Genomic DNA, 17,865 nt, shown 5'->3' on the forward strand with positions numbered 1-17,865 from the left:
GGAAAACCAGAAGGGAGGTTGGAGCCGCAGCGCAGCCAACCGTAGATGACGTGCGTTGATTGGACAGCGCTGGGTGGACTGGGGAAGAAGGAAGGCTCTGATTGGTCATGCCGGAGCGGCCTATTTGAAAGGCTGAAGGGAAGGGAGCGACTGGTCTGAAGGTGGCGGGCGCTGAGAGGCAGTAGGCTCTCTTTTCACCTGGGTTTTCCCGGACAGGTCCTAAAAAAAGAGGTTTTGACGGGTTGGAGCTACTCCCTTTTACTACTACATGAGACCTGTTGCGAGCAGATGCCGATGTCCCGGGCTTGGAGGTGAGTAAAAGCCGACGGGCTAAGACTGAGGCCGATTCTGGAGATGTTGGAAGTGAGGGATGGCCCGTCCCCGCCTGCTCTGGGTACTCAGGGCAAGGCTACCCCGGTTCCTACCGGTATTTGATTTGGCCCATGGCCCGAGGTCACAGATGTCTTGCCTTTCACAGACGCAGCAGCTGAGGAACAGAAAGCCTAGGTGACTACACCGGCGGCAGAGCCAGATTCAAAGTTATTTTCTGGCTTCTAGGTTCAGCTAAGTGTTAAGGCTTAGCTAAGTGCTTACTGTACCCTGTCTCAATCGGAAAACTTGTGTTTAAATTACAGCTCATAAATGAGTAATAAAACTGGGAAACGAATCAGATCATCTCTTAATCTGTTTTTCAGACTTTTCCAACTAATATAGGAGCAGCGAAGGTAAGTTCTAGAGATATAACAAAAAAGCTGTTGAGTGTTGACAACACTCAGCAAATACACACTTAAAATTTGTTTGCATTTTATTCTATGTCAGTTTATTTTTTTAAAGATTTTATTTATTTACTTGAGAGAAAGAGAGAGCACAAAGGGAGAGGGAGCACAGAGGCAGAGGAAGAAACAGACTCACTGCTGAGCATAGAGAGATATATATATATATTCCAGGAATATATCCCACTTGGTCATAGTGTATAACCCTTCTAATGTGCTGCTTTGGTTTGCTAGTATTTTTTGAGGATTTTTCTATCAATATTTGTAAGGGATATTGGTCTGTAATTTTCTTTTCTTATAATGTCTTTGTGTAGCTTTGGTATCAGTGTAAGAGTTCTTAAAATATATTCTAGACTCAAATCCCTTTTCAGATACATCAGTTGGAAATATTTTTTTCCCATTCAGCAGACCATCTTTTAATTCTCTTCAAGATCTCTTTTGAAGCACAAGTTTTAATCTTGATGAAATCAGTGTATCTTTATCTTTCATCACTTGTGCTTTTTGTGTCATATCTAAGAAACCATTGCCTGATCCAAGATCACAAAGATTGACATCTGTGTATACTGCTAAGAGTTTTATAGTTTTAGCTCTTACATGTAGGTCTATGGTTTGTCCATATTGAGTTATTTTTTTTCTTAAGATTTTATTTATTTGAGAGAGCACAGTGGGTGGAGGGGCAGAGGGACAAGCAGACTCCTCGCTGAGCACGGAGCCCATTGCAGGGCTCGATTCCAGGACACTGAGATCATGACCTGAGCCGAAGGTAGATGCTTAACCAACTGAGCCAACCAGGTCCCCAAATTAATTTTTATATATGGTTGAAGGTAGAGATCCAACTTCATTCTTTTGTATGTGTATATCTAGTCCCAACACCATTTGTTGAAAAGACCATTTCACTATTTGAATTGTCTTGGCAATTTTGTTGAAAATCAATTGATCATAGGGGTGCTTGGCTGGCTCAGTTGGTAGAGCCTGGGACTCTTGATCTGAGGGTCATGAGTTCAAACCCCACGTTGGGGATGGAGCCTACTTAAAAGAAATAAAGGGGGTGCCTGGGTGGCTCAGTCACTTAAATGTCTGCCTTCCACTGAGGTCATGATCCCAGGATCCTGGAATCAGCCCCACATCGAGTTTCCTGTTCAGTGGAGAGTCTGTTTCTCCCTCTCCTGTGCCTCCCCCTGCTTGTGCTCTCTCTCTCAAATAAAATATTTAAAAGAAAAAGATCACTTGATCATAAATATAAGGGTTTATTTCTGGAAGGACATTTTCTCTTATTTAATAAATTCCTCGCATTTAATCATTCCATCCTTCAGTTGCAGAGGAGTGTCTGCTGTGACCTAAATGGGAGTATAATGACTTAAGTGAAAATGTTGTAAGGTCCTTATATTTTACCTATAGTTTGGAGATTTTGGTCAACATTAGATTTTTTTCCTCCAAAAGATAAAAACCTTTTAAATCCTTTAGCAAGTCCCTGTGAAAATACTGTACTGTGTACAATAAAAGTGAAAGGTGAGTACCTAATATCTGACACTTAGCTGACTGAGCCACCCAGGTGCCCCAGTATTTTTCATTTTATTTATTTATTTATTTATTTATTTATTTATTTATTTGACAGAGAGAGACAGCGAGAGAGGGAACACAAGCAGGGGGAGTAGGAGAGGGAGAAGCAGGCTTCCCGCCGAGCAGGGAGCCCGATGCGGGGCTCGATCCCAGGGCCCCGGGACCATGACCTGAGCCAAAGGCAGACACTTAACGACTGAGCCACCTAGGCGCCCCGTATTTTTCATTTTATATTAAAAATAGGCAGGAGCACCTGGGTGGCTCAGTTAAGTGACCCACTTTTTTTTTTATATATAGATTTTATTTACTTATTTGACAGAGCAGCAGAGGGAGAGGGAGAGGCAGACTCCCCGCTGAGCAGGGAGCCCGATGTGGGACTTGATCCCAGGACGCCGGGATCATGACGTGAGTGGAAGGCAGACACCCAATCAACTGAGCCACCCAGGCACCCCAAGTGACCCGCTTTTGATTTTGGCTCAGGTTGGGATCTTGGGATCTTGGGGTGGTGAGATCGAGCCCTGCATGGGGCTCACACTGGGTGTGGAGCCTACTTGGGATTCTCTCTTCCTCTCCCTTTGCCCTTCCCCTGCTCTCTCGCTCTCTCTAAAAAAATTAAAAATAAACTAAAAAATAGGCATACAGTGCTCGTTCAGCAGTACATATACTAAAATCAGAATGATACAGAAAGATTAGCATGGCCCCTGCTCAAGGATGACACGCAAATTCGTGAAGTGTTCCATATTTTGTGCAGTCTCCCAGCAAATGTCCACCCTTCCCAGATGAACTTGGAGGAAACAATATGAGTCAAAGCACAACGTGTGGCACCGAATAATGAAAATTGTGGCATTTCACTAGAAAAATATTAAAAATAAAATAAAAATAGGCATACAGATAATGAGAAATATTAGACTTAAGTTAGATATATGTGTTGAAAATTTAAGGGTAACTTCCAAGAGAATGTATTACTTTCTTTATTTTATTTTTTTAAAGATTTTATTTATTCATTTGACAGAGAGAGACACAGCGAGAGAGGGAACACAAGCAGGGGGAGTGGGAGAGGGAGAAGCAGGCTTCCCGCTGAGCAGGGAGCCCAATGCGGGGCTCGATCCCAGGACCCTGGGATCATGACCTGAGCCGAAGGCAGACACTTAACAACTGAGGCACCCAGGCGCCCCGAGAATGTATTACTTTCAAAGAACAAGGGGTGAAAACTTGCATAAAGAAAGAATATGTAGCAAAAAATCATTAAGTCAATATACAATGACAAATTGAGAAAAATATTTGCAAATTATATTCCAGAGGACTAATTTCTTATTAAAGAACCACAAATGCAGAAGACAAAGACTAACAACAGAAAAACAGGTAAAACAATATATATGTGCTGCCGAAGCGAGCACAACAGGTAAAACAATATAAATGGCAATTCACGTAAAAGAAAATACAGCAATGTCTTAAAGCATTTGAAAAAATAATCACTCATAACAGGAACGCAAAGTAGAATTGCATGATGGTATTTTTCAGCTTTCAGATGGGCAGGGATCAAAAAGTTTTCTGATGGGGGAAAAAAAGTTTGCTGAAGAGGGTGGGCAGGGGGAAGAAAGTTTGCTGACATTCCTGTCTCCAAATAGTCCCCCTCGTCACTTTCATCCCCTCATCCTGCACTGACCACTTCCTGATATTGTCTTTTTCTTTAGCATGGAATCTCCATGAGGGCAAACACTGTATTCTCCACTGTTGCATTTCCATCTCCGAGAACATTACATGGCCTGTGGCAGTTGCCCAAGATACTTGTTGAATGAAGGAATGAATGATACACTGAGGCACTCCCACATATTGCTGATGGGAGTGTAAATTCATGCAGCCTCCTTGGAAAGCAATTTGGTAATAACTATCAATATTGCAAATACAACATTCATGTATTTGTTTATTATTTAATGGGTACGGGTACATAGTGTCTGTTTGGGATGATGAAAAGTTCTGGAAATAGTGGCAGGCTGTACAACATTGTGAATGTACTTAATGCCACTAAACTGTATATTTAAAAATGGTGAACATGGCAAATTTTATGTATATTTTACCACAAAAAAATCTGCAATTTTGTGACTTCCACAGCAATTTAAGAGACCAACCTTCTTTAGTAAAAGAAGTTTTACTTCTTTTACTAAAAAGAAGTAAAACTTATTTTACTTCCAAAACTTACTTCTTGAACATAGGAGATATATACAAAGTATCCTGTGAATAGAACATTTTATTTGCAAGACTGACTCCTGGTTAGCAGCAGGCGGGACCCGGGACACAGACTTACCACCCGGCCACCGCTACAAGCGAGGTTACCCGATCCTGTTGTGACATCTTTTATTCTAGGTCCTCCTGTCCCTTTCACAGGTATGTTGACTTTCACTTTCAACTCTAGGAGAATTTCCTGATCTTGCTTTTAATGACATCTAAACCAGTAACTTCTCTGTTTATTTTTTAAAAAAGATTTTATGTGTTTATTTGACAGTGAGAGAGGGAGAGCACAAGCAAGGGGAGCGGCAGGCAGAGGCAGAGGGAGAAGCAGGTTCCCCTCCAAGAAAGGAGCCCGATACAGGGCTCGATCCCACGACCCTGGGACCATGACCTGAGCTGAAGACAGATGCTTAACTGACTGAGCCACCCAGGCGCCCCTTCTCTGTGTTTGTTGTAAAGCTTTAATTCACAGGACAATTATGGTTTGTTTTTTTTTTTTTTTTTTTTGCATGTTCCCAGTTCTTGGAACTTGGGGAAATGTATACATTTCCCAAGAAACGCTGAGAAGGAAGTCCTATATGTACACACTAGAAGGAACCACAAGAGGCACCAGGAACACTAGAAGAAAATGATGCATGAAAACTAAGTTATGAGAGAGCTTCAGTAGGAAAACTAAGATAAATAAGGTAAAAATTAAATTACTGATTTGCTAACTAAGTCATGAGGCGTCTTAAAGGACTTTTTCAGTGGAGTAGTACCTTGTATTGCAGCCAGCTTTGGAGTCAGACCTGGCTTGGAATCCTGGCCCTTAGGTTTACCAGATATGTGATCCTGGACAAGTTATTTAATATTATCAGTGAGCCTCAGTTCCCTCCTCTATTAAAAGGAAATAATACCTACTGTCAGGTGTGCAATTTAAGGTTACCCATTGTTTCATGGATGCTGGCCGAAGACAAGAGAATCCAATGTCATAGACGAAAGACCTTATTCATGGCACAAGCCACCTGAGCATCATGTATGTATTGGCTCTTTTGCCGTCCTAAGCCCCGCAGAGGCAAGAGGCAACATGGAAGGGCCCGATGGATGCTAGGCACACAGTGAGTTGCACTGTGGGGGAGGAACAATGAACTTGGGGAACCTGGTGCTTTGTGGTAAGTAGTAAGCAAGCTGCTCTTTGTCCCACATAGAGACACTACTTCTCCCTCACAGTTGCTTAATGCAAACACAACCCTAAGAAATGGCTAGGGAAGAGTAAACGAGTCGTCAGGGCCTTGTCTTTTTTTTTTTTTTTTTTCTTTCTATGTTCTAGGTTATAGCTTATTAAAGGAAAAGGATACAGATTAAAATCAGCAAAGGAAAAAGGTGCATGGGGCAAAGTCCAGGAGAAACCAGACATGTGCGAACTTACAAACTTCCAGGTGTCCTTGTCCAGTGGAGTTGCACAGGGATGCACTTTATTCTCCCAACAATGATTTGTGACAGTATGTGTGAACTGTTGCCAACTGGAGAAACTCACCCAAAGCCTGGTGTCTGGGGTTTTTACTGGGGAGTCAGTTACACAGACATGATGGAGTACTCACATGACTGATCTCAGCTACTCAGACTCTGTCTCCCAGAGCAAAAACAGGCATTCATCATAAACCACATTGTTAGCATAAACTCATCTGGTCAGACTGGTACAGCATGGCTCGAGGCCTCCAGCATACGAAAACACCCTAATCAGGCAAAATATTACAAGGGCTCGGAATTTATCTCCCAGGAATGAGCCAAGTGCTAGTCCTGAAGATGAGCTTTCTTTGGAATGTTCAGGGTTTGAGCAACCTAGGCCTGCTGAGTTAACCCTTTTCTGTACACGCCTGATCTTCATGAATCCACTGCCTGGTGAACTACAGTGATGTTTTGGATCTCCAAGAATTAGAATGTGTCTAGATCCAATGTCCAGTAATCCCTGACAACTCTAGTTACTTTCCCTTTTCCTGTATCCTGCCACCCTGGGAAATGGTATATTTGGAAAAGGCTAAAAGGAAGATATACAGCATGTTTTTGCCAACATAACATAGTCCTTCATCAAGGGACTCAACCTTTCCTCACTCAAGAGGCTCTAGGTCTGGAATCGGCTCATCTAACAATTTGTTGAAGGCAAGGCCTTGCATTTTTGGCATACTCAGCAAGATACGGGGCAATGTGAGAGACACTCGGAAGCGTATCTCCAAACAACTACTTTGTGGGGTTCTCATACACATCACATTGGAATGTATATAAAGTGTTAAGACACAGTACCTGGCCCATCATAAATACTGTTGCAGTAGGCCAAAGAATACAGTGAATGTAGGCTACTGTTTCAAGAAATTTAGCTGAGGGGCGCCTGGCGGGCTCAGTTAGTAGAGCATGCGACTCTTGATCTTGGGGCTGCGAGTTTGAGCCCCATGTAGGGTGTAGAGATTACTTAAAAATAAAATCTTAAAAAAAGACAGATTTTAGACTGGCATGTGTGTGTTCCAGACAGGAGAGGGACTCTGAAACCAGAGTAGAGAAAGAGGAGAGGAGAGAAAGAATAACAGATGTAGCAAAGTCCCCGAGAGGGCAGTAGATGAAATCAAGCACAGCTATGTTGATGAGCATCACGCCTAAGTAAATACTGGTAAATGTGGAGTCAGTGGGGAATGGAATGTTAAGAGTTCCTATTTGAAACCTTGGGTTTTAGTGAAAGAGAAGGTATTCACTGGTTAAGGATGCAGGGAGGACTTAAGTCATACTGAAGGCTCACTGAGGTTGGAGATCAGGAAAGGTGTGCTGGCTCCTCTCAGCAGCACTGCCAATTTTCCCCTCTTCACAGCTCATGGGCAATAAATCCATATTGGGATGGTGGATTAGTTTATTCTTTGGGTTGCAAGTAACAGAAACCAACTACCTGAAACAGAAGGGGGAACAAATTGGAAGGATACTGGGATCTCCCACTGAAAACAGGGCCAGGATCACAGCTGGTCAGGAATGGACGCTGGGACGGAAGTGCCTTAGGGGACCTAGGAAGTTGTCGATCATCTTGGCCCTCCACTAACTGCACACACACTGGAACTTGGCCTCCAAGTCTTATGAGTTACAATCCAGACCCAAAGAAAGTTACAAAATTCCTAGATAAAGAGTTGGATCAGCCTGGTGATAAAAGTAGAATAGCCAGCTCTAATACAGAACTAGGCAGACATTCGAATAGCTCTCTGTTAGGAGAAGGCAGGTCTCCATCAGAACTAAAAATTTTTACCCAGTCAAGAACCTAGACTTATATTTTATAAACAGTGATTCAACAAGGAACATCATTTATTGACATTTTAATGAGACCCAATCTGGTATGACCCCTGTGTTGGGGCAGCTCATCCATTCATCCAAGGAGAAAGAGACCAACAGTTACAATGCAACTTGCTAAATACCACAGAGGTAATTACAAACACTGTGTTCCCCAGCTGCTCTCCCACTTTGGGGCTGAGATTGGGAGAGCTGAAGATACAAGCAACAGGGGTAGGAACATGACCCACTCCAGCTGTTGAATAGGAGAGAAGTCATGTTTGAAAATTCCAATTTGGTGCAGCTACCCAAGGCAAAGTGGTAGGCCTTGTTCATTGAATGCAGTAAAGCTTTACTGAGCATCTACGCGGGGGTGGGTGCCAGGGAGGCATATCAAAGATTAAGACACATTGCCTCCACTGCCCTGGGAGCTTCTGTAAGGAAGGCAGGCATGAACACAACTTGATGACTGTAGACTCCTTCCTGCCCTGTATTCAATTACTTAACTTTCTACCCTCCTTGAATGGCCTCATCTCACTTGATGAAAAATGTTGACTGAGGACTCATGGAAGGTTCTGTGCTGATGTCTCCTTATTCGGCTGAGAATCAGGGAGGAGTGAGGCCCAGTTCTCAAGGATTTTCTAGCCACTGGCTGCCTGGAACTAATCCAAATCCATTGGATGAAGTACAGACTAGTCCCTGTTTTACCTCTTGCTGCTAGACCACAGCTCCCCTCCTCCTCCTTAAAATCAGTCTTCTCCCAAAGCTCACTTTGCCTATGTCCCAGACCCAACTTGAATCAATTTTCCAAACACAGGGGGCAGAAGACTTAGCTTCACAGTATGTGGTTTAAAAAAAAAAAAAGGCTTAGGTATGTATGTGTCTACAGCCCAATGAAGCCCTGCTACAGTGTCACCACCCCCAAATTCAGTGCAATCTAGAGCTGTTAAAACAAGTAGAGACCGAGGAGGTGTACCGGGCACACTGTGGTGCTGGCTTATTTTTGCATGACCCTTTAAAAGGGACATTGGAGAGAAAGCACATGTGGGGACTGAAACCCCGTCTTTAAGGAATGATTGACCAAATAATGCCGTTTAACCTGAAAACATGGGCAAAGCAGCTGTGGTTAAGTTATCTGAAATGCTGTCATGTAGATGAAGTATTACATACTCTGGGCAAGGCAAAGGTGGTACTTAACCGCCTTCTAAAGATCAGAGCTATCCCACAGTGAAATGACCTGCCTTGTGAGGTAGTGAGCTCCCTGTCAAGGGAGGTTTTAAAGCAAGGGTAAAAAACCACTTGGCAGGAGTGTTGAAAAAAGGGGGCTAAACCAGGTTTGTTTAACCCTGGTATGGAGGAAGGGGCAGAGTAGGGCAAGATACTGCCCCCCCACAAATGGGATTCTCTGGACTGTATACGAGGGGACAGGTGATCCCTGTATGCACAAACTAGAAAAGCAAACAGCCCCTAAGATAGATGGGAGAACTTTTAGCCCTGATATCCACACACACAAATTCTTTCAGGATAGGGTAGCCTGGAAAAGAGCCACGCGATGTCCCCTGGCCTAACGGGACTGTCCGTTCTAGACACAACCGGTCCGGCAGCCAGTGTGGTGAAATATACTAAAGTTCAGGTGTCCGTAGCAGGAGACCTGGGTTTTCCTGTGGACTCTGCCTTGTACGACCCGGGGCTTCTCCTTCCCTTGCCTGGACCCCTCCATGAAATGAAGTGAGAATCTACCGTCCTTCCCGTACTAAAGAGCACTGCCCTTCTGGCCGGCGCCCCCTAGAGCGGCCCTGGGGCTACACTTGTGGACGGCCAGAGACCACCTCTGGCGGAAGCAACGGCCACACTCCAGGCAGGGGAAGGGCTTCTCCCCGGTGTGCAGGAGCTGGTGCTGCGCCAGGTGGCTCCACTGGGCGAAGCGCTTGGAGCACAGGTCGCACGCGTAGGGCCGCTCGCCCGAGTGCACGCGCCGGTGACTGGCCAGGAGCGAGGGGTAGGCGAAGCGGCGGCCGCAGTCGTCGCAGGCGTGCAGCTTCTCCTCGGTGTGCGTGCTGCGGTGGATGGCCAGCGAGCCGCTCCGCCGGAAGGCGCGGCCGCAGTCCGGGCACGGGTAGGGCTTCTCGCCCGTGTGCAAGAGCTGGTGCTGGAGCAGCGTGCTGCGCTGGGAGAAGCGGGCCTCGCAGTGCTCGCAGGCGTAGGGGCGCTCCCCGGAGTGCACCCGCCGGTGGCTGACCAGGCGAGAGGACGAGGAGAAGCGCCGCTCGCAGTCCGGACACGGGTAGGGCTTCTCGCCCGTGTGGATGCGCTGGTGGATGACCAGGGCGGTGCGCTGTCGGAAGCGGCGGTTGCATTCCAGGCAGGTGTAGGGCTTCTCGCCCGTGTGCGTGCGCTGGTGGATGGCTAGCAGGGAGGGGTAGGCAAAGCGCCGCCCGCAGCTGGGGCACTGGTGGGGTTTTTCGCCGGTGTGCGTGGTCCGGTGATTGGCCAGGGACCGGCTCCTCCGGAAGCAGCGGCCACAGTCAGGGCAGTGGTAGGGCTTCTCGCCTGTGTGGATGACCTGGTGCTGCGAGAGGTTCTTGCGCTGGGAGAAACGTTTGCCGCACTGGTCGCAGACATAGGGACACTCCCCAGAGTGTGCCCGCCGGTGACTGACCAGCAGGGACGGGTAGGAAAAGCGGCGGCCGCAGTCTGGGCAAGGGTAAGGCTTTTTCAGATTCTGGGCACACTTGTGGCTCTCCAGGGCGAGCCGGTCAGGGAAGGTGCAACCACAGTCAGGGCAGATGGGGCCCCCAGAAGTCTGCCTGGGGATCAGGCGGGGTTTGCTGGGCCGCCGGCCTCGCTTGCCCTTTCGGGGCGCCTCCTTAGGTGGGAACACTTCCTTCTCTCCGTTCTTCTTTCTGGTTCTGGTTTCTACAGAAACACAGGGAGATATTAACAAATACTGGGCCCTCCCCTTGCCTATGACAGCGTCACAGGTTAGAAGACAAACAGGCTCAGCCCGTCTTCAGGGAGTGTTAGGGCCACAGACATCCCACTGTGACGCACCACTACCGAAATGTGGAGGGTAGTCCAGCAGTCCCAAGCTCAATCTGGAGAAGTCGGGAAGCGTTTCTTGCAGGTTATGCAGGCTTGAGAAATTAGGAGTTTTTGAAGAGGTAAGTGTTAAGGCAGGAAGTGGAAATACGAGATACAGGCTGGCAGAGACTAGGTCATAAGGCCCTCTAAGCCAGTGGTTCTCAAATTTTATTGTGATCAGAATCATTTGGATGGCTCATTGAAACCGTTTTGGAATCAGCAGGTTCTGGAATTTGTATCTGGTTCTTTCCTGAGTGATGCTGCTGCTGCTCTGAGGACCACACTCTCAGAACCAGGGCTGTTCAGGACCATGGACTCTATTTTATCCAATGGGTTTCAAACCTAACCATGCATGCCAATCAACTGGGGCTGTTAAAAAAAGAAATACAAGGTCCTAGACATCCATCAGAGTAAATCAATAGTTCTGGGTCCAGGAATCTGTATTTTTTTAAAAGATTTTATTCATTTATTTGACAGGGGTGGGGGTGTGGGGGGGAGCGCACAAGCAGAGGCAGCTGCAGGCAGAGGGAGAGGGAGAAGCAGGCTCCCATGGAACAGAAAGCCTGATGCGGGGCTCGATCCCAGGATCCTGGGATCATGACCTGAGCCGAAGGCAAATGCTTAACTGACTGAGCCACCCAGGCGCCCCTAGGAATCTGTATTTTTTTACCGAGTTCCCCAAGTGACTTAGGAGATAACTGACAGCCATTTGACAACCTGCCGTGGCAAAAACTGAAAGGTTTTTAGCAAGGAAGTATCATGGTCAGATCTGAATCTTGGAAAGATAGCCCTGGTCTCAGAGAATCTAGCACAGAAACGGCAGCCCAGACGGTTACGTCCACCTCTGTGGGTGGATCTGGGGCTGCTCAACCTGAATGGCATTAATCAAAGCCTTGCTTGATCCTGAGGAGAGTGCAGTTTCCTTCACTGATAAGGGGTCACCCCTCCAAAAGGGCAGAAAGAGAGCCCTGCACCCCAGGCAGCTGTTCCCCATGAGATCCCTTCAGCCAAAATCCAGAAACTCAGAGAGGTACCACCAGGTGTCTCAGTCAGAGCACAGTTCAGAGCAGACTGAGGACAGGGATCCTGGGAAGGAGGCCAAGAGGGTAGGTAGCTCCTTTCAAAAGCTCACAGATTCACTCACACAATAGAGAACTGCGGACCCTTAGTTTGCAAACTAACATGTAAATCACTGTATGGTGGACACACCCAACACCATCAGAGAGACAAGACCCTGAAGCTGTGAAAACAATCACAGTAAATAAAGCATTACAGCATGGGCCATAGGTACCCCTAGCCACCAACACTCCAGACGGAGTCGTTGGAGGCTGCAGGCCCTGTACGGGCATTTTTCACTCACTTCTTTGGACTGTTAACCCCCTTGGGCACTCCTGCGGATCCAGGGCGGCCGGTTCCCAGTCATCGGTATTTCGTTCCAACCAGGAGATGAGGGCTGGTTTGGGACCTGCGCACCCTGCGGAAGGAGAACCAGTCAGACGTCCAGCTCCTAGATAAGGCTGGGTAAAAGATCTACCCGGTGTCATCTCCTGCCAAGACCCTGTCCTCCTCCCCTGACACAACCGGGTCACGGGCCAGGTCCCCGGACACTCTGGACTCCCTGCCGTCGCCCCCCACCCCCACCTCCCCGTCCGAAGCTCCTCCAAGCCTTCGGGCCCCGCGGAAGCGAACTGGGCCGGGCCTCACCGAGCGCGCCCAGGTGGCCGTAGGTCTCCCGCATCACGTCCCGGTACAGGGCCCTCTGCGCGGGCCGCAGACAGCCCCACTCCTCCGGGGAGAAGTACACGGCCACGTCCGCGAACTTCACCGCCCGCGGCCTCCTTCCCCTTCTCCGGCCGGGTCCGGCCTCTCCTGGTCCCCGCGCGGAGAGCGGAGCCGAAGGTGGCGCCATTGGACCCCAGAAGCCGGCGCCACGGCCTTCCCCGTCCCGGCCTGGACCCCCGGCCGACCCCGGGATTTGGGAACCCCCGCCGGGCCGGAGCTGAGCGTGCCTGGGGAGGCCCTGAGGGAATCGGAATCAGCCGCCTTGCGGGGCTAACGGAAACCTTTTGCTGTTATTCAGGAAACTCCTGCCCGAACTTGGGTGAAAGGCACCGGAAGATGCCTTCGGGGAAGATGGCGGCGCCGCTACCGCACCGCCTTAGCCTGGAACACAGGCAGCTTCCAGCTATCGATTTTATTGACCGGAGCGCCATGCCGGCTTCCTAACCTCTTTGCCCTCAAGTGTGATGGCGCTGCGATTGGGCTTCACGCCCTTTTTTTCCCCCATTACACGCGCTCATTGGGCGGCGGCCGAAGATCGGGCGTTCTGATTGGGTGCTGGCGAAAGCGGCTTGTTTGAACGAAGCCGACGCAAGCGTAAGGGCAGGAAGCCGACCTTCCGCGCCGGGTGCCTGCAGCCAGATCGGCGGCGGGCGGCGGCGAGCTGGCCAGCCGTCAGTGACGGGCCCCTGCTCTCTGGCAGGCGCTGCCTCGCTGACAGAGGGAAGGATTTGAGTGACGGAGCCGCTCCGACCAACCCGGGGCTGAGATTACCCCGGGTGGCTTTCTCAGAATTGGGACAACTGCCTTGGTGCCCTTTTGGGAGGGAAATTAACGTTGGCGTTTCCTGCGCGCCGGCACTGTCCCCCTCTTAACACATTTCATCTTTTTTTTCTTTGCTACCATTGTATGGAATGATGGTCATCATCCGGTTCTGCTGATAAGGAAACTCTCAGAGGGATACTGCTAGTAAGGGGAAGGAAGAAAGATTTAAACCCGGGGCTGACCGGGCCTTTATTCAAACCGCTGAACTGGGCTCCCTTCCCCCGCACTCTCCGAATTCGCTTGTCACAATCTGAGCTCCTGGCGACTTCTCAGGTTCAATCTTCTACACATCTCGCCATACTTTATTTTTACATGACATCTGTCCAATGTACTAAGCGTAGTGCTAGGCAGTTTGGAAATAAGTCATGCACCATGCTCTGAATGGAGTTTATAGCTGAGGGAGGCATATGCATTTACAACTGATAACAGTGCCGCAAGCATGTATGTGAAAGGTATAGGAAAATTGCTGATGGAACCAGTCAGCCCCCACTCCATCGGCCCCCACTCCTGTGTAAGTGTGCAGGCTTTCCCCCAGCTCAGGGTCATCTCCCAGAGGATCTGAGGGTCGGAAATATGCCATTTGCTACATACTTCAGCTGGTTACATACATATCTCTCCAACCCATTAATCAAAAATTTTAAAGCACCTGCTATGGGCAAAACGCTACCCCAAAGCCTGCGAGGAGACAACATGTCAGGAATTCGCAAGATAACATAGGTAGCAAGAGATTCCAAGGAAGATGACTTTGAACAGAGGAAGTAGGAAACACACAACTGCAGTAAACATTGAGTTCTACTCTGTCCCAAGCACAGTGACGGTTTATTGAACAAACTACTGGGGGAGCAGGTGGAATGTCAAGATTGCCAAAATAAGTAAGACAGAGTCCCTCTGAATGACTTCCCAGATTGATGCATCAGGTGGGAAATGAGTTTGGTTTATGAATGGGTAGGATTTAGGGAGGGCAGTGGTGCTCAATGTACATCTGTTGAATAAACAGCTGAATTCCATGGCCATAAAGATCTCTGGTACAAAGCCGGGAATTCAGGAAAGTTCTGAGTGTGGAGGGAATGAGGACACTTTCTGAGGCAGTACAAAATACTGTTAGGGTAAAACTGAAGGATCGAAAGGCTAGGTTGGCACCAGATATTGGACGGCTTCATCCTGCACACTGGGGAGCTCCAAATCAGTCTACAGGAGTGAATTACCTTCCGATGTTTTCGGAAGATTACTCTGGTAGTCTGTCTGCAGGGCAAACTGATAGCTTTGTGTCTATGCTTTCTGCCTATACAGAGTTCAGTTTGGAGAAATAAGAACTTAGGCTGCTAAGGGAATACAAAGGCCAATGGACAGCAAACCATTTCATTTGGAAGAAAGTGACTAAACAGAAGGCTGGAAAGGAATCTGTGGACATTTTGCCTGAATGCTAATGATGTACTGTCAATGATGCTGACATTGCCCCGGAAGGATGATTAACTACTGAGGTGAAAAGGTGCTGAGCCCTCTTCCCACATGCAGGAAATGGGAGGGCAGGCTGGGCTGAGGTGCAGCCTAGCCCTTTGGCCCTGGGCTGGGAAGGCCCCATTTGGCCTGGCTTGCCACCATCCTGGTGGGAGCTACTAAGGCAGGACCGAGGAATCAGGCAGAGTTGGAGGCTCTTTTTTTATTTTATTTATTTATTTGACAGAGAGAGACACAGCGAGAGAGGGAACACAAGCAGGGAGAGGGAGAAGCAGGCTTCCTGCAGAGCAGGGAGCCCGATGCGGGGCTCGATCCCAGCGCCCTGGGATCATGACCCGAGCTGAAGGCAGTCGCTTAACGACTGAGCCACCCAGGAGCCCGAGTCGGAGGCTCTTAACTGCAGGGAAATGTTTTGGAGAGAGAAGCGCCCAGGACTTAATGTGAGAGCAGAGGTTCTTGCTCCTTTCCTGTATAAATTCCTGGATCCACATTGGGCACAGGGACAAGCAGGGCTCCTCTTGAAGACTGCCCACTGTAGAGAAGGATGGAGAAGATCTAGGGAGTCTACACACCAAGAGGCCACATAAAGACCAAAGACACCTTGTTTTGGATAAAGGGAAATGGTGTTGAGGGCCAACTAAGTACCAGGTGCCACCTTGTAGGCACATCGATATAGATGATCTCAATTGAAACTCACCTTCCAGGGGCACCGGGCTGGCTCAGTCGGAGGAGTGTGCAACTCTTGATCTCAGGGTCGTGAGTTCGAGCCCCATGTTGGGTGTAGAGATTACTTAAATAAATAAAAACTTAAAGAAAAAAAGAAAAAAGAAACTCACCTTTCAGAGTCCTTAGGAGGACAGTTATCAGGCAGTTGAGCAGCTTGCCCAAAACCTGTTAGTAAAGGCAGAGGTGAGATTTGAACCTAGAATGTCCTCTGCATTCCACTGGCAGCTCTAAGCTGGGTGCAAGGCTTTGAGATTAATTTCTCCTTGTTTCATGCTGAGTGAGAGGGAAGTAACTGGCAGTGCAACCTTCGATTATAGCACACACGGACTTCACCTTATAGACTAACTGGAACCCAACCTTTGCCTCAAATGTCATTGAACCATGAACCCAGACTCAGACTCCAGCAAGCAGTGTTAGTCCTGGGAGAAAGTCATGCCATGAATAATGAAGGAATCTCACCTTTTCTTTTTCTTTCTTTTTTTTTTTTAATTTTATTTATTTATGAGAGAGAGAGAGAAAGCACACAGAGAGAGGGAGAAGCAGACTCCCTGCTGAGCAGAGAGCACAACATGCGGCTTGATCCCAAGGACCCTGAGATCATGACCTGAGCTGACATCAAGAGTCAGACACTTAACTGAGTGAGCCGCCCAGGCGCCCCTTGGCTTCTCCATGTTTGCCCAACGGATCCCCTGGCGGACTTTCAGGGCAAACGTTCTCTGGGAGCTTTCCCCACGCTCGGTGCCATCAGAGTGGATGTGCCCGTGGCTGAGCAGGAGGGAGGAGCAGGAGAAGCAGATGCCACATTCTGGGCAGGGGTAGTTTCCTGGGTGTGTGTGTGTGCACCTGTGAATGGCCGAGGGTGCCTGTGGAAGAAGCACCACGAACAGCCCCAGCACCGCTAGGGCCTCTGTCACGTGTGGATAAGCTGGTGCTGGAGCTTTTCAGAAAGAGCACCCCATCCCTTCTCACCGCAGGCCTCCAGAACTGTAGGGCGTTCTCATAAAGAAGGGCTGAATTTTTTTCAGAGGGAAGCTGGCACGTCTCCCTGGTTCAAGACCTTACATATGGACATTTTAGTGGAAACATTTCTCAAAAAAACAAACAAACAAACAAAAACCCACACCTCAGTGCCTTTGGAGCACACAAAAACACCTGTTTTCATCCTAAATGAAAGGTGGCAGTCATTAAATTCTACAGAGGGCTCTAGGCAGCTTCCCATGGCAGGTATGCCCTGAGAAACAGGGGCAGGCCAGCGAACCAAGTGCACTTCCGGCCTCAGAAATGCACCATGCCTACTCTCCAGGCTTAAGTTAATTAGAAGGAAAAACTCACTTCCTTGGGCACACTAGCCACATTTCAAGTGCTAAATGGCCCCATGTGGCTAGTGCCTTCTGTGTTCGACAGCGCAGATAGAACATTCCGATAACTGAGGCAAGTTCCATTGGAAGCAATAATCTAAGCACCTAGAGGAAAGAAGGCAAAAGACCTCAAACCCCAACTGCTGCCTCGTCCCAACCTCTAGTTGGAGCCAGAGGGACCCGCTACCGTTGAACGCAAGGAAGCCTCCAGGTCTGGGAAAGAGAATTTTAGAAGAGAAGGTTCATCAGATTCTTAGGAATTGGGGTCCTTAAAGAGAAGGGTGCGGTGTAGGTGTGGCTGCGGGAAGAAAGGGCCTGCCCTGGCTCGCTCCCAAGAGAGCCTGCAGTCCGCCTCAGCCCCACTCTCCTCACCTTGCCCAGACCCTGGGTGCCTCGCCCCCTCCTGCAGACGTTTGGTCTCCAGGCTACACGCCTCCTTCTTCCATTTCCAGGAGACGAAGGCGGCTTTGGGGCCTGCGAATCCTAAGGAGAAGAGGCCAACAACAGGCGGGGTGCGAGGATGGAGCCTAGACAAGGCGCTTCCTCTGCAGGGGTGGGTACAGCCTCCTGAACCCGAGCGGAGAAGAGCCTCCCCAACAACACAGGCGCATCCGGACCGATGCCGAATGGTACCCCTTTTCGCTAAAATGCGGAGAAGGGGAGCGCTGGGACCCTTCGATCATGCCCAGGTGGTCCGGGGTCAGGCGCATCACGTCCCTGCGGAGGACCCATGCGTGGCACCAGGTCCACAAACCCTTCGCCCTCAAGGATAATGGCACCACCCGGCTTCACGCCCT

General features: G+C 48.7%; 1 protein-coding gene and 1 non-coding gene across 2 annotated transcripts; one reads left to right on the top strand and one right to left on the bottom strand.

Moving 5' to 3' along the window:
* The first annotated feature begins 2,974 nt into the window (after positions 1–2,974).
* Positions 2,975–3,079, top strand: LOC123324942. Its single transcript, XR_006540119.1, has one exon. It is a non-coding gene; the product is annotated as a U6 spliceosomal RNA (small nuclear RNA).
* A 4,801-nt stretch (positions 3,080–7,880) lies between these two features.
* On the bottom strand, positions 7,881–12,973 carry ZNF689 (zinc finger protein 689). Its single transcript, XM_021700516.1, has 3 exons — positions 12,627–12,973; positions 12,283–12,396; positions 7,881–10,757 (listed from the first exon to the last, which is right to left on the bottom strand). Exons 1-3 carry the CDS (start codon positions 12,829–12,831, stop codon positions 9,595–9,597), a joined length of 1,482 nt encoding a protein of 493 aa, XP_021556191.1. The 5' UTR covers positions 12,832–12,973; the 3' UTR covers positions 7,881–9,594.
* Between the last annotated feature and the right edge of the window lie 4,892 nt (positions 12,974–17,865).

The sequence above is a fragment of the Neomonachus schauinslandi genome, chromosome 5 (genome assembly GCF_002201575.2).
Source record: "Neomonachus schauinslandi chromosome 5, ASM220157v2, whole genome shotgun sequence".
NCBI lineage: Eukaryota > Metazoa > Chordata > Mammalia > Carnivora > Phocidae > Neomonachus > Neomonachus schauinslandi.